The following is a 25,459-nucleotide window of genomic DNA, read 5'->3' as shown; positions in this document are numbered from 1 at the left end:
TTCAGTCAATGGCCTTCTTGGAAACGCATGTGGGTATAATATTATATATATTGGATCACGATAAACCGATTATGCAGTTTAGGGTGAATTTGTCTAGATTTTTACAAACTGCGGTATGCTCTAAATTGAACAGGTGTGGAAGGAATATCTAATAACTTTACCATGCGCCACACCTCATAGATTCATAGGTTGAATTTGTCTAAACATTATCGTACTTGTTCTTTTGATATTTAACCATTATATTCCATCCTGTCACTGTATAAATCGACTTTTTTTTTTTTAACTCATTAAACTTTTCTGGAATCGAATTTTTTTTCCAAATCATTAAATAGGGTTGTGAAAGAGAGGAAAAAAATATAAGAAACCACATTTAAGCATCAATTATAGGGTGAAATTGACAAATAATTGTGGATCTATAAATTTTTGTAGAAGCAACGGTATGAAAACTATTTAAAAAATAAAATAAAATGTTAAGAAAATGAATTAAAAAATAAATAAATGTATGCATGGAACATGATAATAGCAACATGGTTAATTTCTTTTTCAATAATGAAGTTGATAACTAATGAGAAATATATAGCTAAAAATAATAAATAAGAGTAATTGTAGTGAAATATCACCACATTTTAACAAGGAAGAAATTCTTCTTTTTTGTTGGAAGGACTAACAAAATGCTTCATTGTTTCGTAAAAATATTGTAGTTTATATTTGGGTTAATATAATTTTTGGTCATTCAAATTTGCTCTCATTTTAATTTTGACCCCTCAAATTTCAAATCATAGATTTTGATTCTTGAAGTTTCATTTTGTTTAAAATATTGGTCCTTATAATCCAATAAAAATTTAGACCATTTTGCCCCTTAAGGAACCAAAACTTATGATTTAAAAATTGAAGCACCAAAACCAAAATAGTCTATTTATCATATTTATCAATTTTTTCTAAATTACCCCTATGGATACTTCCTCAACTATAATCAAATAAGTGAGAGAAGAAGGATATTAAGAAAGATGATTATGTTGTTTTAAGAAAAACATGTTATATTTGTTATAATTAACTAATTTACTTAAATTTTTTAATTTAATCAAATTAATTAAAAAGATCTTATATTAAGGATCGGAGGAGTATTAACCTTTTATATTTTAAAACATATTTTAAAATAAATCTTATAAAAAGTAATAAAGAGAATATTGTTTTAAAATGGAGGAAGCAAGTACACAATGAAAGCGACTTGGTCCAGAGTCTTTATCCATGGGATTTAGAGCCTATTCATTGGCCCAAGGGTTTTGCCACGTGTCCCTTTTCTGTATGGGCCATTATTTTATTTTGGGCCTAAAATTGCAAGACACTAGCCCACAACTTTGCTAGCAAAGGCCCAAGTCGGGCCCATTCTGTAGGGTGTATATTTTCAAAGCTTTCAGCTAATATTAGTTGGTTCAGTTGATAAAAAGTCAACTTATAATTTACAAAGTCATGAATTCAAATCCCGCTACCAATGTGAGTATCTTGTTGGTGAGCAATCTGTAACTACTTCTGTAAGTGCTTTCTAAGCTTGAAAGTATGCTCTGACCTCAGTGAGCTTTGGAACTCAGCTCACCTAAAATTTTTGTATAAAACAAAAGCTTCCTAGCCCAAGACCAAACACTTATTCCAAAGAGTTGTTTTCCATTTGCTTAAGGTCACATATGGTGTTGTTTTTAAATGCAACAAAGCCTCTTGAAATATTAAAATATTAGTCAAACTCTTGACAAGATCAATATTTATAATGGTCAAAATCGAGCTCATCAAATGTAATGCACTCTTCTAGTAAGTACTGGAGAGCATGTCAGCCCGTCACAGGTTGGAGCTCATGTGGGTCTGGCTGAAAAGACCCACCTCCTGATGGGCAAACATTCAGCCAACTCCCATCATTTGAAAAAAAAGAAATTTAAATTTTTTTATATACATACTTTTAAAATTTTCAAATTAAATTACACAATTTATAGATTAAATTCTACTTAGTTTTATATTTTCATATAATTATGTAATTAAATTAATCTCAAAACTTACAAATATAAACATATAATCTATTTTTAATAGTTCTTTTATTAATATAAAAATGATAAAATAATAAAGAAAATGAAAAATCAAACTTAGAGTCGAAACCTCTAACAAAATATAAAGTTATATTTAAACTGAGTGAAAATGGTAAATTCTTTTCTTATTAAGTTATTAAAATTAAAATGAAAACTGGAATTAAAAAAGTCGGTTAGCCCACGTGTTGGGGTACTCATCCGTGATTACCTTGATGAGCAGCCAAACTGTGTCCCACAATTATAAATAATAGCTCCCAGAGAGATGGGACTTAAATGCTTTAAAACGACTCAAAAGGCGAACTTGATTGTTATTATTGTATTGTTGCCTTCACCATTTCATGATCAGCTTGATCGTTTTGACCACTGCTTTCACCTTTATCACACCAATCAAAACATCGATCCTGCCATAAAACAGAATAAGAATAATCCTAATACAAAGACCTCCAACTTGAGCAATGAAAGGAAGACGAGTTCCAAATAAAACGAAAAGAACAAAGATAAATCCCAGCAGAAACAAAAAAATGCCGCAGGAATGGTAAAAATAGCCACATAAACAAAAATCTTTTTTTTTTTTTTTTACCAGCAACATAAACAAAAATCTTAGCTGCGAAAAGACAATCACATGGTACAGGAGAATCACTAAGCCCAAAGTTGAACTATACATAGCAACAGTAAACGACATGAATATCTTGAATAATAATGGTCCATTGGCTAAAACTCCCCCCCGGGGGGTCTTTCGAGTTTCTATCAACTTATTTGCCTTAATTAAGAGGCACACCAGCACTATAAGATCACATCAGCTGAAAACTGCATGGCTAAAAAAGCTTGAAATAAGAAAAAACATGGAGTAGAGTCCAGAGACAATTTTCTTGAGGCTAAATGCAATGGAATTAGGGTTTCTCAGTAAGTATTGACCTTTATTATTGAGCCAAAGTCCAGCTTCAAACCATTCTAGTTCAGACAATTTACTCACTACCTCAACATGACCCATTTTATACGCAACGTGAATTGCAAGCAGTTTTAACAGCTGTGGACCCCACACGGGTTGTGGTTAGTTAGGAGTATGATCTATTTTATAAGTTTCAATTTGATGTTGTCTTAATATTTAATACATTTTTTTATTTTATCTTTAATTATTTATTCTCTCTCCTTTGTCATACCCTCTCCTATCATATTTCCCAGTACATTTTTTTTCATCATTTTCTCATTTATTATAAAAGTATATTTAGAAACAAAATATATTTCTAACTTACTTATTAATTTTAACTAATATATGAATTAGTTATTAATTGCGGCCTTAGAAAACCGTTGCCAAGGCCCAAGTTGGGTGTGACTTCCGAGATGACATTAGCAGTAGGGGTGATTATGGGTAGGGCTGGGTAGGTCATGCTCCCTGCCCGATGTCCAGTCCAAAAGATTTGTAGCCCGTTGCCCAACCTTGTCCATGGAAGCCCTAATCATTTCAGGCTGGGCAGGGCGAGCTTCGAAGCCCAAATAGTGATGTCTTGGTAAAAAAGTTTTGATCAAATTTTTTTTTTCATCTTCTCCTTCTTGTCTTCGGTCTCTACCTCTCTTACTCTATATTTTGTTTCCATCAATATAATTATATAGCTATCAACACCTAGAATTATTTTTTTAAAAAAAGCAAACAAACAAAAGAGAATACACCTGAGATGAGATTGGAGAGAGACAGAGTGAGCACCTAAAACGAGAGACAAAGAGTGAGAGTGAAGTGAGGAGGAAGAGATTGAGAGACGGTGAGAGACAGAGTGAGAGACTGAGTGTCGCTGCGTCACTGGAGTGAGCAACTGAGAGGGCTCTTAGTTTGAGCCGCTGGGGCTTGCGAGTAGAATGATAGAAGGGGGAAGAAGGGGAGCGCGGCAGGAGCAAGGGGTTAGGGGAGAAGAATAATGTATATATTATTATACATATATATATATTTTATATTAATATTATATATTTCTGTAAAAAAAATTCTAAATATATATAACGGGTAGGGCCAAACGGGCAGGGCATACCCTGCCCCCAGCCTAGCCCTATCCGTCATATGCTCAACCCAAAATGCCTTTTTTTTTTTTGGGCTGGGCTGGGTGATTTTTTCCCGGGCTTGGGTGGATATACCGGGCTTGATGAACACCCCTAATTAGCAGCGGCCACCAATGTGGTGCCGACATTTTAAAAACAAATGTTTGTGCATAACTAGTGACCTTAGATCTAATACTACTTGTGATGCTTTTTATGAGATCTAATGAGCCAAAGTGTGTGATTTATAAAATCTACTAACATTAATTAAAAGTAATAAATACGTAACAAATATATTTTTTAATACTACTTCTGGTGCTTAATATAAACCTCATTTGACTCTTATGTTGGTCGTAAATATAAGACCCCAATCATTTTGTCTCTCATATTTACTCAATTTTTTTCTAAGATAGTCTTCTAATAATTATAGCTTTAGCCAACATACTTAATTAGTAAGGATATTTTAGGAAAGACAACACCTATTTATTACAAATAACTAACTTAACTTCTTTTCTTAATTTCTCAAATTAGTCAACTAGCTCTTATAATTAGAACCGGAGGTAGCATAACCTTATTTATAACAGGGTAAGTGAAAGAGAAAAATTATTTTTAATATATTATCTTAGAGTTACTTTCTGATTATTTACATATCGGCTTCTTGTAAAGAGTCCATTATTCTTAATATATATGCTTAATATCATTTAAGAGACAATTGTGGTCATAGTTTTTAATTTCATAATAACAATAATGTGCTTAAAATCCCGGGTAACTTGGTACGCAATTGATGGTTACCCAAATACTTACAATGCTTACAATGAACATCTTTGGGTTAATGTCTAATTTTTGTCTCAAAATTTTTTGCCTAGGAGCTATGAATATATCAAAAGTCTTTTTTTGGATTAATATCACCCCAAAAGTATTAAAAAGGGACCAATGTTGTCCTTAGTCGTTAAAAATATTAACATTTAATGTTAGATTTTTAACTATCAATATTCACTACAAAAAAATAGCTAATTACCGATAGAATTAATGACGGAATAATTTCTGTCACTAATTTTTGACAGATTATTCACGAAAATTCCTTCACTAAACTTAGCCGTGGAATTAGTGATGGAATTTTTTCCGTCAGAAAATTCCGTCACTAATTCCATGGTTAAAATTTTATAATTAAAATTAGCCATGAAATTTTTTCTGTTGAAAAATTTTGTGGCTAAAATTTTATAATTAAAATTAGCCACAGAATTTCTTCCGTCAGAAATTTTTGTCGCTAATTCCGTGGCTAAAATTTTATAATTAAGATTTGCGACGGAATACTTTTCCATGGCTAATTTAGCCACAGAAAATTATTCCATTGCTAATTTTTGTGGCTAATTCCGTGGCTAAAATATAATATTTAATATAATATAATAAATATATAATTAAATTATATATCTTATGAATGTTAAATAAAAGAATCAAATTTAAAAAATATATTTATGAAAAAATTATTTACTATTTAACATTCAAAATTAGTGTCATTGGAAATTAATATTATATTTAGAATAATTTTTTTAAAAAATAAAGCATTATAAAGTAAATAGTAAAACAAATATCTAAAATTATTTGTTACAAAAATAGTTATGATTAAAATTATCATATAGTTTATTTTTAGTTTTAATAATATATATGTGTATATATAATTATTTGTGTAAGAAAATATTATATATATAATTTTGCATAATAAGTTAGTAAGTTCATTACAGCTCAACTGGTGAAGTCACACGTGTGCACAACAAGGTCTTTGGTTCGAGCCGTGGAGAAGTCACTTTGAGGAAAATTATATGGTGGCAACATGTGGCAACACAAGGTGGCATGTGACATAGCGACACGTGGCGGTAGAGTAAGGTGGGAGGAACACGTGGCGGTAGAGGTAAGGTGGGAGGAACACGTAGCGGCGAATGTGAGGTGGCAGCGACACGTAGCGGCGATATGTGGTGGTGAAGGTGAGGTGGCATTTTAATTTTTTAAAAAATTATATTAGCGACGGAATTAAAAATTCCGTTGGTAATTACCAACTGAATTGCAATTCCATTGCTAATTCTGTTGGTAATCCAATTAGTGAAGAAAAAATTAGCGACAGAACCTTATTCCAATTTTTACTTCGCAAATTTTTCTTAATATTGCTCAGAATTTTTGTTTTTAGAATTATTGATGATTAATGAATAAAGGATGTATGATAACAAAAGCCAAACTGCTGATCGTTTACTTAGGTTTGCGTAGCTTTCATTCTAGTTAATCGATATGAAGCGGCTATACTTATGATGCATCATTGATGCCTGTGCAGTCCTCCTGCTATAGAAAGATTATCAAGTGGAGTGTTTCAGGAAGTTATCATAACAAATACAATCCCAGTGGCTGAGAAGAACTATTTCCCTCAATTAACAGTCTTGTCAGTAGCAAACCTTCTGGGGGAAACTATATGGCGTGTTCATGATAACTGCTCAGTAAGCATCCTGAATTGATGGAGTTTTTTATATGATTTTTTTTTATTGCTTTCATTAATTGAAAACATCTCTACGTGTGCTTGCGTGCATGCCCATGGTATGTTTATGAGTGCATGTCTATATGTCTCTGCACGCGTGCTTCGCAATACCCGGGCATTGATCTGTGCACATGCATCTGTGTTCTTTTGGGTCGATGAGGCTAGTGTGCTTGAGTTGATGTGCGCACATGAAGCTAGGGTTGTTGAAATTATCTGTGCGCACATGAAGCTAGTGTGCTCGAGTTGATGTTTCAACTTCCGTTTGACGTTTAATTGTTAGCATTATTAGTTAAATCATGATTAATCTAGACCAATTTTAGTTCCATTGGTTTGTTGGATAGGGTTATCATAGGTAGATTTATTTCGCAACTTCCTGTTTTCCCGATAATTTCTTACTTTATCAGGGTGGAATTGAACCTTATTCCAATTTGGGCGTTGATTGATGCTCGTTCTAGCTTATGACGTTGCAGTAACTACCGAAGACTGTAGATGGAATTTATGGAAAAAGCTGTTCTTAGTCTGTAGAGCTGTTCCGTGGGTATAAGCGGTCCTGTAGATGCGGGAAAAAAAATTTTTAGTCTAAAATTCATAATGGGAAGTCGTACGTGATTCCCTTGTTTTTGGTGAATTTTAACACTGAACAGTATATGATACTTGGTCATATTGTTCTGTTATATTTCCATATTCTTTCGTATTTTGTTGAATCATTGTCAATTAAGCAAGGATTAATACAATTGCTAGTCCCTCAAATTTGTTCTTATTTTGATTTTGATAAAATTGGTCTCTTAAATTATTTTTTGTTTAAAACATTAATCTTTATAATTTAATAAAAATCTAGATCATTTTGTTCTTTAAATGAGCAAAATCCATAGTTTGCTTGAAAGACAAAATTTTATTGATCCTTAGATAAATTTTTATGTCCTATTTCCTTGTACCGTTACTCAATGTGAATTGAAAGTAAGTATTCAGTATTGTTGCTGTAAACATTATTGAATGTTGAGAAATGGCATGAATGAAATGGAGAAACTATGTCTATTAACCACGAAAGACCTTAAACCCCCCGGGGGGGATGAGCAAGCCGCAAGCTATAGGGTGCCAAGGTGAGGAAGAACTTTGAGAGGATATCGTAGGCCCTTCTTCTCCGAGACCCTAAAAGCTTAGGATAAATTATTATTGATCCTTAGTTAATATTACTTCCAATCTTTGATATAAGAATTAGTTGACTAATTTGAGTAAATTAAAAAAATTTGTTAAGTTAGTTATTTGTGACAAATATAAGTTGAATTTCTTAGAATATCTTTGTTAATCATGTGTATTAGTTAGAACTATCATTTAATAAAATTTTTAACTTGTGTAATTATTATAAAGACTATTTTGAAAAATAAATAAATAAAGTAAGAGACAAAGTGAATTGGGGTTTTATATTTATTATTAAATTAAAAGTCAAACTAGTTTTTATATTAAGAACCGGTGTAACACTTACTATAACTATATCATAATGGTTAATTAATTAGTTGTTGAACTACTAAGCCAAGTTTGATCCTAAGACAAAAGAATATTTTTCTTAAACTTTTTATTAAAACTTCTCCTTAAGCACGGGTTGATCCGGTATCAAGAACGAGATTTTCTAAAAAAAAATTAGACTTTTTGAAATAACTTATAGAACGATATGTTTAGTGGTTCAAATATCCAGTTATTTTTCTGACTTAAATATCGATGAGCTAATAATATTTGATGTCATAGTAATAGCTGAATATTTATCTACCATCATACAGTCATCAAAAGTCATGGCACTTACCTGTTGGCAACATAGCCATCGCTTTCTCTTTACAGAGGTATATACAGCCTATAAATACTTTACATAATTACATATATAAAAAAGTATAGCCTCACATGGTTATCAAAATATAACTAGAAGTAAAACATACAAAATAAACTTGATAACTAACAAATTTACTTCTCTAGCTTCCCAACTTTCTTAATTCTTAGCAAACACCATGCTCTTGCCCTTTGAGTCATTAGCCTTTGCTATGTCTTGGATGAAAGGGGTGAGATTTTAGGAATTTCGATAGTGACAGCAATCCATCATATAATTATACAAAGCTCATAAACTCAAACAAACAAGTCATATTAACATAATCCATTATGCTCAAACATCATAAGCTTTGCAACAAATATAAACAATGATGCTAATGCATCCCGCACGTTGCAATGCACATGGCTATGGCAATTAAATCTACATCACATACTCATAACCGAGTGTAGCTCTACGAGCTCAACGCAAAGCAAATTTCACATGCTTATACCTGAGTACACTTCCACGAGCTCGACACAAAGTAATTTTCACATACTCATGCTTAAGTATAGCTCTACGAGCTACCAATTGTTCATCACAAAACATATCTACCCATATATTCATTAAAGAATCTAGGCACTATGGCACAACAAAACTATTGCATAAGTATATGAGAGGAAAAGAATCACTACGTGAAGTCTTTTTTTCTTTCTTTTTTTTTTTTTTCCAGTTTACCTTGTCTAAATGTTTTCTTTACTGGCTTTTTTGGCAGGCTCGGGCAAATATCAAATCTTATAATTTAGTTTTATGTATAAATGGGTTGATGCTTAGTTCATCAAACTTTTATTATCAAAATATAACTTTTCTTGACCCATTAATGAACTCTCTTCTTTTTATTTAATAGTTGGTTATCCTGGACAATGTTTCTGACTCAAACTATTCTCTTTGGAGGGTTTTCTCTCTTATTTTAACTCATACTATTATTTTACTTAGTAACTAGTTATCTTGGTCAAAAATATTATATATATATATATATATATCATATTTAAGGATAAACAAGGTGCCCTTCATCCCTCAATTATCTAATCCCATTGAAATAAATTTAATTAAAATCCAACTTCACTAATTTTGCACCCATGGTCGAGACACACAAACAATTATACATATATAATTGCACCACTTGATTTTATCTCATTTCCAAGCTAACCTAATCTCTAAGATTCCTAGGTCACTTAATTAACTTAATCCTCCTTCTAAGCTCTAAAATAACTTTCAATACAACACTTTAAAACATCAACAATCTATCCAATCATATTTTCCTAACTTATCTTCTTTGGCCACCAAACATTTACCAAATTTAATTCTAACCTCCATTATTCAATCTCTAAAGCTCCCCTCAATTCCACTCAAAATTTCAGCTTTTATTTTTTCAAAAATGTTCTAGACAACAACAATCAAAGGTTCTGAAATTTAAGGCACTGATATACCATCCCCATAATAAAAGCCAAATGAAATACCCCTCAAATAAAAGGTTACAATTTTCGAATAGTATAACAGAGTCAAAATCATCCTCCAAAACATCACACAGCACCATCTAATCTTCATGTATCTAAACATCACTTGCATCATACCATTCCCCTACCACGAGCACTATCGCTTCTTCACAAAATTTGAACAGCATCATTCATTTAATCTGGAATTTTCCAGATTTGAAATATATTCTCCAAAAATTCAAAACTCAACATGTAATCATCCGATAGCCATCTACACAACCATGATCCATCTATATTTAACACTTTTAAATATTTATACTATCTTTAACATTTTCATCAGAAAACACAAAGCTATACCCATCAAAACAGGGAGCTTTAGGTTCAGCCAATACTCTTCCTTCACCATCCCTAACATGAAAGCCATTAAACAAACATCACAATTTCTATTTCACCGTTCTATGTTGTTTCTCATACGTGACTAATGGTTTCTTCACTTTCTATTAAATTTTCGAATGACAGCTTCCCTTGAATATGAAGTTTTTCAGATTTTAAAATGTTATTTTAAGCATCATAAATCAAAACCATTCAAGCCCAAAAGTCCCATTTCAATTTCTCTTCTTTTTTAACCAAAATTCCAGATTCAATAGTTCTCCCAATTCTCACATCTACAAGCATTAAAATTAAATAATTTCATCAAACTAAATCCTCTCTACTTCCATAACCCGAAACCATTTAACTATGTGCGTGTGTGTGTATATCTATATATGTATCACTTTTCACTTCCAATCTGATTACTCCTCGCGGCATACACACATAAGCATAAGCATGTGTATGTATATCTCTCTCTCTAATCTAATTTCAGATCCACTTCAAACACACGAGTTATCATTTATACACACAAACACACACGCACGCACGCACGCACGCACAAACGTACTCTCCCATTTAAAAAACCAGAACCCCCCAAATAGACAAGAAATCCGAAGCCAAAGCTTGCAGAAACCATCAACCCCTGTTCGGCCATTAACAAAACAGACCAAAAAAATCCACATGCTACCAGATATATCAACATGCAACACCACATTTTAACCGTACAAGCTTTAATCTTCACCCCTCCTTGCTTATTTTATCCGTTTCCCTCGCTTTCTCTCACTAATTCCAAACTTCTTTCATCATCAACTTCCTATTTAGCCACCAAAAACAGAAAACAAGCATGGAAGAGGGATTAGGAGGCTCACCTTGCTTGATTGATTGGTTTGCATGTAACAAATGAACCTCCGATCACTCTCTTCTCCTTCTCCTCGGTGCCTCTCGTCTCTCTCTCTCAGATTTCAATCGCCAAATGAAGGAGCTGCTGGTTTGAATCAAATAGGAAGGCTCGAAATGTCCATTATACCCTTCAACAAGTTTTTTTTTTTTTGGTAAAAACAAGTTTTTGTCTTCACTTTCATCTTTTTATTTTTTATTTTTCTGTAATTGTAAAATAAACCCAGAAATTAATTCACAATATTTTATATGGATTTTCCTTATCCAGTAGTTTCCTTAACCCCTAAAATAATTTTCATAAAAGTTTCGGATAAAAAATTAATTCCCAACTATTTTTCTTAAATTTTCTAAAAAAATAGCACTTACTTCCATAAATTAATCCTTAACACATTATAAGGATTTTATCTCTCAGTTATCATCTTCTCCACATTAAATAATTATTCTAAAATTTTCAGCTCAAATATAAATCGCTAACTATTTTTTCTTGAATTTTCTAAGAAAATAAGCCATTTTCGCTTTGAAAAAATTAACTTTAAAATTATTTAAACCACTTTTGGTAAATAAAATTTTTCAAAATATTTCTAAGTCCTAAAATTTAATATTTCACAATTTTCCCGGTCTATTTAGGCCTTAAATAATTTTAAATAGATTCTTTCTTTTATACTTATCCTAAGTCAGAAAACTTAGAGTCTTACAACCGGTTCTTAATGTAAAAGTAAATTGACATTCAATTATTTGATCCTAACTATAAGATCTTAATTCATTTTGTCTTTCATATTTATTTATTTGTTAAGATAGTCGTTGTAGTAGTTACATATTATAATTTTAGCTAATACATATTATTAGTAAGGGTATTCTAGGAAAGAGAGCACATATTTATTATAAATAATAACTAACTTAACTAATTTTCTTAATCTATTCAAATTAGTTAACTAGCTTTTCTTTCAAGGGCCAGAGGTAGTAAAATTCTTTTTTGATTTTTTTTTTTGGGTACAATTTTTTTGAGTTAACTGTTGCCATACGGTTTACCACCAAAGAAACATTCAGCATGAAAGTTAATTGAAAATGTTTGACTGTCAGTTTACGGTGCATGTGCATTGTTTTTTTTTTGGTATAAACCATCTGGTATCTAACCGCGCCTTTTCTGGGCCCAGCCTCTTTGGGCCAGTTGTACCCGAGCGATCGACTAGTCCGGATTCGGGCCGGGCGACAAGTAAAGCCCTCTCCGGTACCCTTTTTAACAAGTGAGGATTCGAACCTCCGCCCTCAAAAAGCAGAGACTCGTCTCACTTGTGGTCTAGCCAGTCACCACTAGGCTAGGAGTATTCGGGTTGCATGTGCATTGTTAAGTGCATATGAATGTCATAATTCTGATTAGTAAAATTTATAATTACTGATTTCTTCTCTTCAAGTGTCCAAGCTTCCTAAAGATCCGTTTGGTATGAGAGAAATAGAGGAAAAAGAAAGAAGAAAAAAATTTTAATGAGCTCTATTTTAAAAAAAATTAAAGAAGTGGCATTATAAAATTTTGATGAAATAAAAATATAAGATTAAAAAAAAAGAAAAATTAATTAGAAAATTTTAACCCTACTTTTCTAATTTTTTAAAACAAGTTCATTAAAATTTTCTCTCTTCTCCTTTCCCCTCTATTTTTCTCATACCAAACAGACTCCAAGACATTTTCATATTTGGAAAAAAAATAGCTTGCAAGCTACTTTAAGAACAAAATTTTGAATTTGAAAACTAACGACGTGTATTCATATCCGAAACCATTTGACTATAGAAACAATATAATAATTAGGAGTCTTAAAAAGTACTTAGACATAAACATCAAGCATCCACTTGCCATGCAAAACCACCAAACTCGTATCCTTTCCAGTTATTCGAAAATATAATAAAGAGAGAAAAATACCCACTTGAAATTAAAATCCCCTGAGAGGGAATTAACAACAGATAAATTTCTGAAAAAATGAGTTAACAACAGACAAAGTAAGAATTTATATTTGAAATATGAATGCCTTATTTATAATTGAGATTCTTAAATTTGCAATTGTTTAAATTATGAGTACTTGAAATTCATTTTACAAAACATTAGTTGGAGACCTAGATGTCGTTAATTCTCTTTCACAGGACCTAACTGTCATTCACCTAAATCCAAACCACACCAAGACACAAGGAATACATGATATTTAAGGGTGTGTTTGGTATGAAGGATTTGGATGGGAGGGAGGGAGGGAGGGGAGGGATTTTAATCATTTTTTCTTATTTGACAACACACAAATTTTAGAAGGAGGGGGAAAATTTTAAAAAATTTTCCCTCCCCTACTCTTCTCAACCTCCCCTCCAAAATTGAGAGGATTTGGAGTGAAATGGAAATATTTTATCATGTTGTGACTATTATGTCCATATTGTGTCATGTTGTGACTATTATGTCCATATTTTGTCATGTTATGACTATTATGCTCATATCTTAAATAAAATAATAGCAAAATTGTCCATATTAAAATATTTTTTCCTCCCCTCCTCTCTTTTTTTATAAATCCAAATAGGATAATATTAAAATCTTTCCACTCTCCTCCCCTCCCCTCCCCTTCATTAAAATCCCTCCACTCCCCTTCCTCTTATTGAGCCAAACATATCCTAAGAGAGAACGAAGTCCCATAAGACCAAGTTTCAAATTCATATTACATTATACTACCTTCATACTTAGCAAACTTAACTATAATATGTTTCTTATAGATAGATCTAAATCCAAACCACACCAAGACAAGAGGAGTACATGATACTTAAGAGAGAACGAAATCCCATAATACCAAGTTTCACATCCATATTACACTATACTACCTTCATACTTGGCAAGCTAAACTATAATATGTTTCTTATAAACAGATCTAGAGTTAGAATGTTCCAACATGAGAAATCAAAAGATACGAGGTGGGCCCCACTTGTCAAGTGAAATCCCCGATTTGTCCCTTAAAGCTGCTGAAGCTGATATGATTAGTTTGATGGCTGATTGAGAGGTTGAAAGCCATGTTGAAGAGTTGCCTTCCAAACTTTGTCAGTATTGAGCATTGCATATCCACATTCATGCTCACTCCATCCTTCTAAAGCATGCACTATTCCAGCTATTCGCCATGCGCTCATTACCCTTCTTGCTAACCAGTTCTGCTAAGCATTTTAAAAAACAAAAACATAAAAAAAAAACTTTTATTAGTATGTATACTGGCCCATATACAAGGGTGTTTAGATAAAAACCAAACTATAGTTTCAGAAGTGATTTTACAGTATATGAAGTAAATATGTGAAGGAGTTTATCTTAATTTACGGAAAAGTACTTTTCAAAAGCACTTCTCATGCCATTCAAACACCCCCTACATCTCGTATTGGACTCTTTGTAATGCATGGGACCCACACTATCTTGCTACTTCTGAAAAAGGGTTGATACTATTGTTAATCCTTACAATTTGATTCAAATTTTGATTTAAATTCATGAAATTTCAAATAATGACTTTTAGTCCCTATAAATTTATTGGACTAGTTTAATGGTGTTAACTTTTAGCTAATGTCGTTAAGCATAACTACCAAAAACAAAAATTCATTGAAACTACATGGATCAAAATCAAAATTCATTAAAAGTATAGGAAACAAACGAATTTTGGTTTTAGTCTCTACACAAGCACCAGAATCAAAATTCTCCAGACAGTAAGGATACCAAACAATGGTATATGCCCTTTGGAAAATAATTAAAGAGGAGGAGATCAGTGAACAAACCTCACAAGAATCAACATTCTCAAGGGACAAAGGAGTTAGCATGGCTGGAGTGCAGTGGTATGAGCAATCCTTGCGATATTTGATCGGTGGGAGTTGTGAGTATGGAATGAAGGTTGTTCCTTTTGGTGCTTTTTGTTGTTCTTCTTCACTCAATCCATCTCCCACTAGCCATATCTATCCATGCAAAAAAGCCAAAAAAAAAAAAAAACAGAAGAAGAAGGAGAGAAAATAACAAATTAAATTTAACAATATTTTCATTTCGTCCAGAAATCAAATGGAATGTGATAATAGAATATATATAAATATATATTTATGTAACGTTCCTATTCAAATGGTGGATTTAGTATGGTTGGTAACTTTTCTATCTAATCGGAAATATTTTTACTATTATTTTGACCTGTCACTACTTACTGTTATGTCAATTCAGACCCAAACTTAACTTCAAAGCGAATATTATTAGTGACAAGATTAATGACAATAAACTCATGATGGTAACTTTTCTATCTAATCGGAAATATTTTTACTATTATTTTGACCTGTCACTACTTATTGTTATGTCAATTCAGACCCAAACTTAACTTCAAAACGAAAATTATTAGTGACAAGATTAATGAAATTAAACTCATGAATACAATAAATCCATGGCCATGTGATTAATCACTGATTTGTAGTTGTCTCTCTAAGAGATTATTAATTCAAACAGAAGATGAAACTGAGAGGGTTCGTTGTATTAATTATCACCTTTTGAGAATAACTTTTAGAGATAACCAAATTACTTCCACATTTGTTGTTGAATGAGTTTTTCAGCTTCATGTGCTCCTCCTCATGCACAGTAGCTACCTGAAATACACAAGGAGCAAAGTTTAAAGATACTCAACTTCAAAAAAGGAAAAGATAAGATAAATTTTATTTGTAATTTTTTTTTCAGTTCAATTCCTCAATTGAGAGACTTATTTGATTTAGATGGTTTGAATTTTAAATTTTTATTTTGATCTAAACTATCATTTTTGTAAAATATTCAGTGACAAGATTGCTTTGATTGTAAATTCTATCTCCTTAAAAACAACAACAAAAATGTTAAAAGTTGAAACATAGACAATGTAAATTAAATCTTAAAAATCGAAATATAAACAACTTAATTATGACAGGATATATTGTTTAATTGAAAGTATTTAATTTGATATCATCAGTGTTCATGATCTAAAACTTTAAGATACTCTCTCGATACTCTCTCTTGCCCTAAATTTAGAAGTTAGATAATTAATTTGCAAACATTAACAAAATTAATTAAATTAATTATTTGAAAAATGTGTATTAGTTTTCTTAAAGTATTTCATTTAATCATTTACATTAAAAATTATTCCCTTAATAAAAAATACTCCTTAATACATAGGAGTTTAAAAAATATATATAAATTTGGAAGGCAAAATAAGTTTAGATCTTACATTTAGGATCGAAGCAAACTCCCATTATTATCTATTAGATTTAGGATTGAAGAAAAATAGTGAAGAAACTGACCTGAATACCCCTTTGGCACAAATTAAAGGCAAGGGCAGAAGCAACTTTGGTGAGTTTGCCTCTAAGTAGGACTTGAATTGTTGCCTTCGGAATATTGTGAAGAAGCACAGCAACAGCCAGACTGCTTCCATCAACCACCTTAACATTTAGCTTTGGATGCTTCTTTAGATAAAGTCCTCCATAGGTGTTTAGCTCTTCTTCTTGATTCATTAAACCCAAACTTATCACTTTTGTTCCTTTCCTATCTGCTTCCACTATTGCCTCCTCTATCACTCTGTTTATAGCCACTTTTTGCCATTGCATTAAGTACTGTAAGTTCATGAATGAAATCATTATCAACATATAAATATATATATATATATATCTGTGTGTGTGTTTGATATATAAATGCAAATAAATCAACTAATTAATTAAGAGTGATAAATTTGAGTGAAATGAATATATGATAACCCTTAAGAAAGGTGAATTCTAGACTTGATAAGACCACTTCCTCCTATTTAGGACAGTTTGAGTTAGTTAGTAGTACTCCTCCGATTCTAAATATAGGACACATTTTGTAGTGTAAATTACACTACAAAATGGATCATATATTTAGGATCGGATGAGTATTAAATATCAAATAATTATTTTTCTCAAAAAAACATAATGGAAATAAACATACAACCTTAAATTTCTAGACCCTACTACTTTACTTTGTGAATAAGTGAAAAATATGCAATTTATTCCAAGACGACGGATTTAGACTGAATTAGTTGGTTATGTTAGATAACATATAATTTTTCCCAAAAAACTAATGAAAATAATCATACTGTGCTAAATTTCAACCATATTTCCTCCTGTCCTAATTATAGAGCAAAGTTGACTAACTCTAGCATTGTTAAAAAGTGACAGTAAACTTATAAAAATAAATGTGACTTTCCAATTCTGCTCTTCATTAATTAAAATTAATGACCATCACAATAAAATGCTATCCAAATTTATATATCAACAATTTGTTGTAATTAAGGAGGGGTGAGATTTAAAAAAATTAACTACCACATTTTTACCCCATAGTTAAGACCAAATATAGGACTTTAAATCTTCTTTCTATAATTAAGATGAAAGGGAGTTTTTATTCAGCATTTCAATAAGTGAAAAATTTGCATTTTGTTCAAAACATTAAGCATAAACTTCACAACAATTGTTTAAAGAATGAAAATAAACACACACACACACACACTCTCTCTCTCTCTCTCTCTCTCTCTCTCTCTCTCTCTCTCACACACACACACACACAAAAATTAAAACACGATTGAAATTAAATTTGGGAGCTTACTTGAATGGTGTACTTGGGGAGGACCCAAGTTTGAAGCTTGAGTTTATCAAAACGATTTCTCTCCACTGTGAAGGTACGACCGTAGACCCAAGTGAAAATCATGGACCACAGCGTTAGAGGCCACATTAACTTTAGATACCACTTTGATGTGTGAGGTTGTGAGGCCAAATATGCAAATCCAAGTCGAAGATGATATACAGATTCAGGAGTTGTGAGATGTGTTAGGTGCACAACATCTGGGCATTCTTCTTTCCTCTTAAGTGCACTTTCATGTAACTCATCTGTTGATTTGTCCACAGTTCCGTATATGTAATCATATAATGGCATAAACAGAGAGTAGTTTGTCCTGAACTGTGTGTGGTGCAAAGAGTGAAACCTGTTTGGAAAAAACGCACAAATTAAATAATGCATAATTGTTGGTGCAAATTTGTGTTTGATAATTAAGGTATAATATCAGAGTTTTTTTTTTCTTTTTTCTTTTTGAAAAAATAGACTTGTAGCTAATTATGTATGGCAAATTAAGCAGCTACCTGTTGAAGGGGAAAAAGGAAATGGGACAAGCATTTACGTAACGTCAAAAAAGAAAGAAAAAGAAAGAGCTACTAATCATTCATTAATCATTGACAAAAATATTTATTAAACGAATATATGCCTCATAATTCTACCAATTTATTATGATAGGTCAACTGATTTGTCAGGTTGTGTTTTTTTTTTTTTTCCCTGATTTGTCTTTCATGTGCCCCAGTCAAGTTGGCAATTTTTGACATTTTCTCACGCGGACATCACCCTGAGGGTGGGACCGGAAATGATGTTAGTGTATTCCAAAAATTAAGGAGTGATGTGGAAAAACAAAAAGTAAAGCAGCTATACATCCATAAATCACATAAAGTTGTCGTGTCAATAAACTTACAACATAATTATGTGTGTGTATGTAAGCTCTTTGTAAGCGGAAAATAATGAGTTCAATCTTCTTTATAATTTTATATCTTTTATGACGGTTTCTTTAATTTTAAAAAATATATAAACTACATAATAAAGTCACATTGCTTAAAAAAAAAAGAAGGCGGCCACTAACCTTAAATTTGGTATATCATATAATTGGAGCTTCAAAATCAAAACCTAATATTAATTCGAATATATATATCTTTTTAATCACAGAGATACACATTAACAGCATGTGATTATAAACGGGATTGAAAGCATGATTATATATATTGGAAGTAGCATTAATATTCACAAAAAACTGTGAGTTTGAGGCAGCATGAAGTGTGAATGCATGAAATAACTATATATAGTCAATAATAGGATGGACCAGTCAAGAAGACTTACGTTGGGGTGTACATGAGATATTTGAGAAGAGGAAAGACGCGAAAGAGGAAGGTGGGAATGAGCTCAAAGTTGCAGTGACCCATATTGTTCATGAAGTCAATGAAAGTCAAATAACCGGCCAACGCCGCCACCGATGCCGTTCCGGTCACCACTACCGTCATCATCGGTATGGCAAACAACAGGAAATACGATATGTGCTCTGCAAATGGGTGGATCACGGCTGTACTCCGCCGTACGTATATCATCAACCCAACAAAAACCCACCATCAATATATATATATATATATATCAATATAGACAACAACAAAAATTTAACATAAAATTGCCCTTTCTAATTTCTATATATTTTTCATATAAAGTGTGTTCATCAAGATTTCTACATGTGAATGAGAATTTCAGTGTGTAGTATATACTCCTTTCGCCTTACCACTTTCTGACTCCTGTCTAGCAAGCTACTTTCGGTTAATTCTCACAGTTAAATGATTAAATATGTATTAAATTGATAATTTCTTTAATTTATCCTTATTAAAATTTTCTCTCTCTACATTCACAAGTCATTCCCACCTCTCTCTCTCTCCTCTCTTTCTAACAAGAATTAAAGAAGAACAAAATTAAAAAAAATTATTTATAACAATGGGAGAAAAAGGTGAAATAACAATAGCAGAGAAAATGACATAATTTACATGATTGGTATTGAATTTTACTCCTCTGATCCTTAATATAATACCTATTTAACTAATTTGATTGAATTAAGAAAGTTAGTTAATTATAAAAATATGACATGTTTTTCCTAAAACACCATAATCATCTTTCTTAATATCTTCCCTCCTTCTTCTATTTGATTATGGTTGAAGAAGTATTCATGAAGTAATTTAAAAAAATTAATAAATATAAAAAATATGTTTTATATTTAGGACTAAAATTAACTTAACAATTAGATCCTATGTAAAGAAAGAAAGGAGTACTACAAATATGAATGGTCTCATTAATATTCACATATAAAAGCAACTTTTTGAGTTTTTTTATTACTCATAACTTTGGTATATTTTGTTACAAATATGGCCTACCTCATTAATATAATATTCACAAAAGCATGTTGTAGTTTTTGTACTTCGAATTTTCAAGTAATATTTGTCTTATTAATTCTTTCATTTCTCTTTTAAATTGACCTTGCACAAATAATACCCTGTTGATTTTCTTCCACCGTGCTAGAAGGACCATGATATTAATGAAGTGTGTGTGCGCACCAGGATATTTATCTGTCAGCGGTTATTATTTTCTTTAACTTTTTTTTTAAATTTTTACTCAGCTTTTTTCAATATACATATATATATATATATGTGTGTGTGTGTGTGTGTGTGTGTAATATCACTTGCACGCATCTGCCACTTGATGTTTGCTTCAGGAGAGAATTTACATTAAAATTAAAATTGAAATTTGTACACCCACTCAAACGGTTCATATATATCTCGAACCCCGTAAATGACAAAGACAAATGCATATAGCATTCTGCCTCACTGGCCAACCATGCCCCATAAGTCAACTCGTGCTGTACTTTTGACACAGCGCATTAAAAACTCACATGGATCCACGAGCCTCGACTTCTCACATATATTTAAGAAATTTTAGATTAATTTCTTAAAATATTTTATAATAGATTTAATATTTTAAAATATTTTTTAAATATGTCTAATATCTTAAAATATTTTTTATTACATCTAGCATATTAAAATGTTTTTTTTATTTTGCAGTGGATTTAATATTTTAAAATATTTTTTAAATATGTTTAATATTTTGAAATATTTTTTACTGTATCTAATATATTAAAATATTTTTTTAGATGCATCTACTACTAAAAAGAATTTTTTGATGCACCTGTAACGAAGAAAAAAAATACTTCATAATACTTAATGCACTCGAAAAAATATTTTAAAATATTGAATACATTTTAACCTTGCATTGAATTAAGAAAATAAAATGTAGATATTATAAATTGAAGTTCTGGTATTAGCTAGCCCACGATTATTATGTCCTCAGCCATCTTGTGACATACTATTAATTATTTGACTCTGTTCTCTAATCTTAAAAATAATGGGCCCCACTGAATAATTTTGTCGCTAACTAACATGCGGCCCCTTGAGAATCAGTCCAATGTACTTTCTCTAATTTTTAAATTCAGGAGCAAATTATAGGGTTTGTTTCAATTTATTTTTAAATATAAACTCTTGATTTATTTTATCGCTCAAATTTAAAACATTTTTATCAAACTATTCCTTCGAAATGTACATAGTAAGAGAGTTTTCAAAGAAGGTACATGGTTCCAGTGCAAATAATGATTGAACATTTACAATATTTTTTTTTATAAATAATTAATTTAATTAATTTTTTTTATCTTTTTAAATTAATAACCTAGCTTAATGATTGGATATGCACAGAACGGACATAAATAGATATGTGTGTGTGCATAACAAAGATGGAAAATATCAAATTAATTGAAGAGATGAGATAAATTAAAGGGACTCACAAGTAATGGGCTCAGTGACAATGGAAGAATGATGATGAGAATGATAGCGAGAATAGAGAAAATGGTGATGAAGAGCTCTGTGAAGCCAATAATAAAGAAACTCCACTGGACCAGCATGTAATAATATTGTGATCACCACACCATCTGTTCTCCATAAAGGTATCTGAGATGCCCCTTTCATGGTTTGGTTTGCCAAATAAAATAATATCCCACCGAATAATATTTGGTCATCCCTGCATGCAAATTAATTAAGTAAATCAATAATCTCCAAATGTTTTAATAAAATAACTAGTATATTTATATATTTTTAGGGATGAATATAGTTTAGATGGATAACTGTGCATGCTGCTCAAGTGAATTAATTTTAATGTATAACAAGAAATTTCACCTATTCTAATGCAACAGGTTCAAAAAAACAAAAATATACACATACTTGTATTATTATTTTAACGACAATATAATATTTATCATTATGTCAAACTCTAGTCACACTTTGATGTATGTTCAATATGAGTTTAGCACTAGATGATGATACTTGACATGGTTATAAGAAACTTGATAAGTTTTTTTTTTCTTATTAGACACATCGTAAATAATATAATAGATTGTTATAAATTATTCTTTTATACTAATGAGAATGCTACTGAAAATACCTTCATCCATGTTAGCAGAGTTATGAAACTTACTTGGTACACTACAGGTGGGTGAAACTACGCAGTAAAAGGTACAACATTGCTAATTAAGCCCGCCAAAATATCCAAAGGTTCCATGTCAGTGAGTAGCCTTTCTTCCCTATAAAGGCCTCAGTAATAATTATGCCCACTATGTACGGAATACAGAAGCAGAGTAATAAAACTAGTATGATTCAGTTCAACTGCTTTATCTTGCCTGCGACTTGTATCTTTAATTGATTTTAGAAAAAGGGATGTTTGGAAAGTGTGAAGTGTTTTCACGTAAACGAAAACAAATTTTTTTATATAATTTTAAAATTTAAGATTTAATTAATTCATTTAAACATATGAAAAATGTTAATATAATATTTTTTAAAACATTTTAATCATCTTCCCCAATGCCTTCATTCTTCGCCTATTTGATTACTACTGAGAGGATGTCAATAAGAATAATTTGAAAAAAATAAGTATATAAAATAAATCTTACATATAAGAGTAAGATATATATCATAAAATTATTTTTAAGGAATTGCAGAAGAGAATGCTTTTAGTCCACTTTTTTTTTTTTTTGAGCAAAAGAGAATGCTTTTAGTCCACTTGAAAATTGAAATGCAAAGATACAAAATTGGTTCACTTGTGTAACTTGATTCATGCGGCGGAAAGAGAGAGACTTTGGTTATCCCTCCTATTTTTTTTTTTTTTTTGAGCGAAAGGTTATCCCTCCTATTAAATTGGACCTATCTCCTCTCATATTTTATATTTATATATATCTATATCTATATCTATATCTATATCTATATCTATGTGTATATTTTCTTGCGCTTGCACCAATAGACGGTCCCCTCTAGACAGATGGATTTCCCCCTCGGCCTGTTTTGCATTTTCTTTTTCTTTTTTTAAATTCAAAGGTGGCACTTTTTTTTACCAGCATTCAAAGGTGTGCTAACCACAGCACATGAGGAGATTTGAAATCACAACGTTTTATTTATAAGAATAACTTAGGTGCTACTAAACCACGAGACCACATCATTATTGGTAATTGGCTCTATCTATATATATTCACTTTGTGTTAAACACATATATTGGTATATATTAGAAGCATCAGTTTTGATATTCATCACTTTGATGTACACCTTAAACTATCAGATCTGGATCATTTATATCTTATTTGAATGATTCAGATTTTATTTTTTTTGTTTTTATTTGTTTAAAATAATTATTTTAATATGTATAAAATCTAAAATAGAGACAGTTTCTTAACTATCATTCTTTCAAAAAATAGTTTTTTATTTAAAAATAATTAATTAAAAATTTTAAATTTGGACTATTCAAATTAAATATAGATAGTCTAGATCTGATGAGTTTAACGTGCTCATTAAGGTGATGAACATTAAATCTAGTCCTTAATATAAGATTTCGTTTTGTTTTTATTTTGGTCCTAAATATGAATCATAATTCACTTTGTCTCTCATATTTATTTATTTATTTATTTTTCAAAACAGTCTTTCTAATAATGAGAATTCTAATCAATAAATTTGATTAGTAGGGATCTTTTAGAAAAGAAAACACATGTATTACAAATAATTAATTTAACTTATTTTTTTAATCTATAATCTACAGAAATTAGCTAATTAGCTCTTATATTTAAGATTATAAGATAGCTCCAACTAGTTTACCATAATTAAAAAGCTGTTAAGTCATTAAATTTATTTTAAAATAAAAAATAAATTTATCCTTATTTAAAATTATGATTTTTTTTTTTGTAGATAGGAGAATGATATAGATTTAGAATATTCTAGGGAATAAATTTGCGCTATAAAATATTATATTTATGATATAATTTAGAGATGAAAGTGAAGCTAATCTAACCAGTCTCTTTCGCGATCAACTTGATCGAACTCAATGGCTTTATCAACAATCCTGGAGTTTCCTTTTGCAGTTCGATAACGAGAGAGAGTGATCCAAATCTGATTGTGAAGCATCCGCCATAGCAACAGAGGAAGAATCAGAAAGTTTGCTAAGTCCCTTTCACTTTCCTCCTTCACCATCCAACTATATGTGCTCTGAATCGCCCATGGTGCCAATATCACATACTGCCAAAAAAAAAATTTCAACTCAGAGATGATATATATGCATATGTGTGTGTGTGTGAACCAATCACATAAAGACACAATCTGCTCTCTTCAACACAGAAAAATCTTCAATAATGTCATGGCCCTTTCGTGTGTATTTTGTGAGGTAGACACAGAGAGAGAGAGAGAGAGAGAGAGAGAGAGAGAGAGAGCTGCAATTATTCTTCCTGAAGTTAGGAATGCAAAGTACTGATATTTTATATTTTATAGAACACTACTGATGCTAGCCCATCCAGTATTTAATATAAGATCTATTTTTGTAGTACAAATATATTAAATATACACTAGGATCTCATATGATTTGAAAATATAGGAGTTCTAAGATACTGCATAGTTTGTTGAAGAAATACGTCTGTGTTTAGATTGTATAAATGAGGACACGGTGTAAAAAATGTAGCAGATGAGTGTAAAATATACGATGAAACAGCCCCCTAAGCTGAAAGAACAATAAATAAAATGATGGCAAATTTCTTAAACACAAACATCTCTGTTATTAGTGCCCTTGCTCTCTGGTGCTTCTCTCACAGGGTGTGTGTGTTGTGTGCATTGTGAGTGTGAGATATATATAAATATATATATATATATAGAGAGAGAGAGAGGGGGGGGGGAAGAAGATGAAGAATAATGGGTTAAGGTTGAAACTAACCTTAAAGCTTCCAAGAGGCTTCCATGGCCAAGCAGTGAGGATTCCAGGTCTTGAAGCCATAGTTTTAGTGTCTGTCTATGACTATACCTTGTTTTGGTGAATCAGAAGGGCAAAGACAGACACCTATATATACACACAACTACACGCACACTCTTAGGAATGAGTTGCTTTCCTTGAGACACTTTGGCGCCTGGCTAACAATTAATATACTCAACTACCCACGGCAAATTCATCAGATCAAGTCAGGCCAATAGCTCATACGTTTTGAAATTAAAATAGATTAAATTTTTTTTATCACCAAAATGTAATAACAATAAATCACTCTTCAAAATATTCCAGATCAAGTAAAAAAAAAAAATCAACATCATTTTTATATATATAAAA

At 31.2% G+C, this 25,459-nt stretch overlaps 1 protein-coding gene and 1 long non-coding RNA gene across 2 annotated transcripts; one reads left to right on the top strand and one right to left on the bottom strand.

Moving 5' to 3' along the window:
• Window positions 1–6,443: 6,443 nt before the first annotated feature.
• LOC114739552 (uncharacterized) lies at window positions 6,444–7,349 on the top strand. The gene is made up of 2 exons (XR_003739614.1): window positions 6,444–6,577; window positions 7,020–7,349. It is a non-coding gene; the product is annotated as an uncharacterized LOC114739552 (long non-coding RNA).
• A 6,566-nt stretch (window positions 7,350–13,915) lies between these two features.
• On the bottom strand, window positions 13,916–25,150 carry LOC114739543 (very-long-chain aldehyde decarbonylase CER1). Its single transcript, XM_028927621.1, has 9 exons — window positions 25,076–25,150; window positions 24,167–24,390; window positions 21,627–21,859; window positions 19,103–19,322; window positions 17,774–18,149; window positions 16,459–16,767; window positions 15,682–15,780; window positions 14,941–15,114; window positions 13,916–14,334 (listed from the first exon to the last, which is right to left on the bottom strand). The coding sequence occupies exons 1-9, from the start codon at window positions 25,133–25,135 to the stop codon at window positions 14,167–14,169; spliced, it is 1,863 nt and encodes a 620-aa protein (XP_028783454.1). The 5' UTR covers window positions 25,136–25,150; the 3' UTR covers window positions 13,916–14,166.
• Between the last annotated feature and the right edge of the window lie 309 nt (window positions 25,151–25,459).

This window comes from Neltuma alba, unplaced genomic scaffold (assembly GCF_004799145.2).
Source record: "Neltuma alba isolate B1F8T4 unplaced genomic scaffold, ASM479914v2 tig00000468_pilon, whole genome shotgun sequence".
Classification (NCBI taxonomy): domain Eukaryota; kingdom Viridiplantae; phylum Streptophyta; class Magnoliopsida; order Fabales; family Fabaceae; genus Neltuma; species Neltuma alba.
The sequence above is the reverse complement of the archived record's forward strand: the minus strand, read 5'-3'. Positions and strand labels throughout refer to the sequence as shown.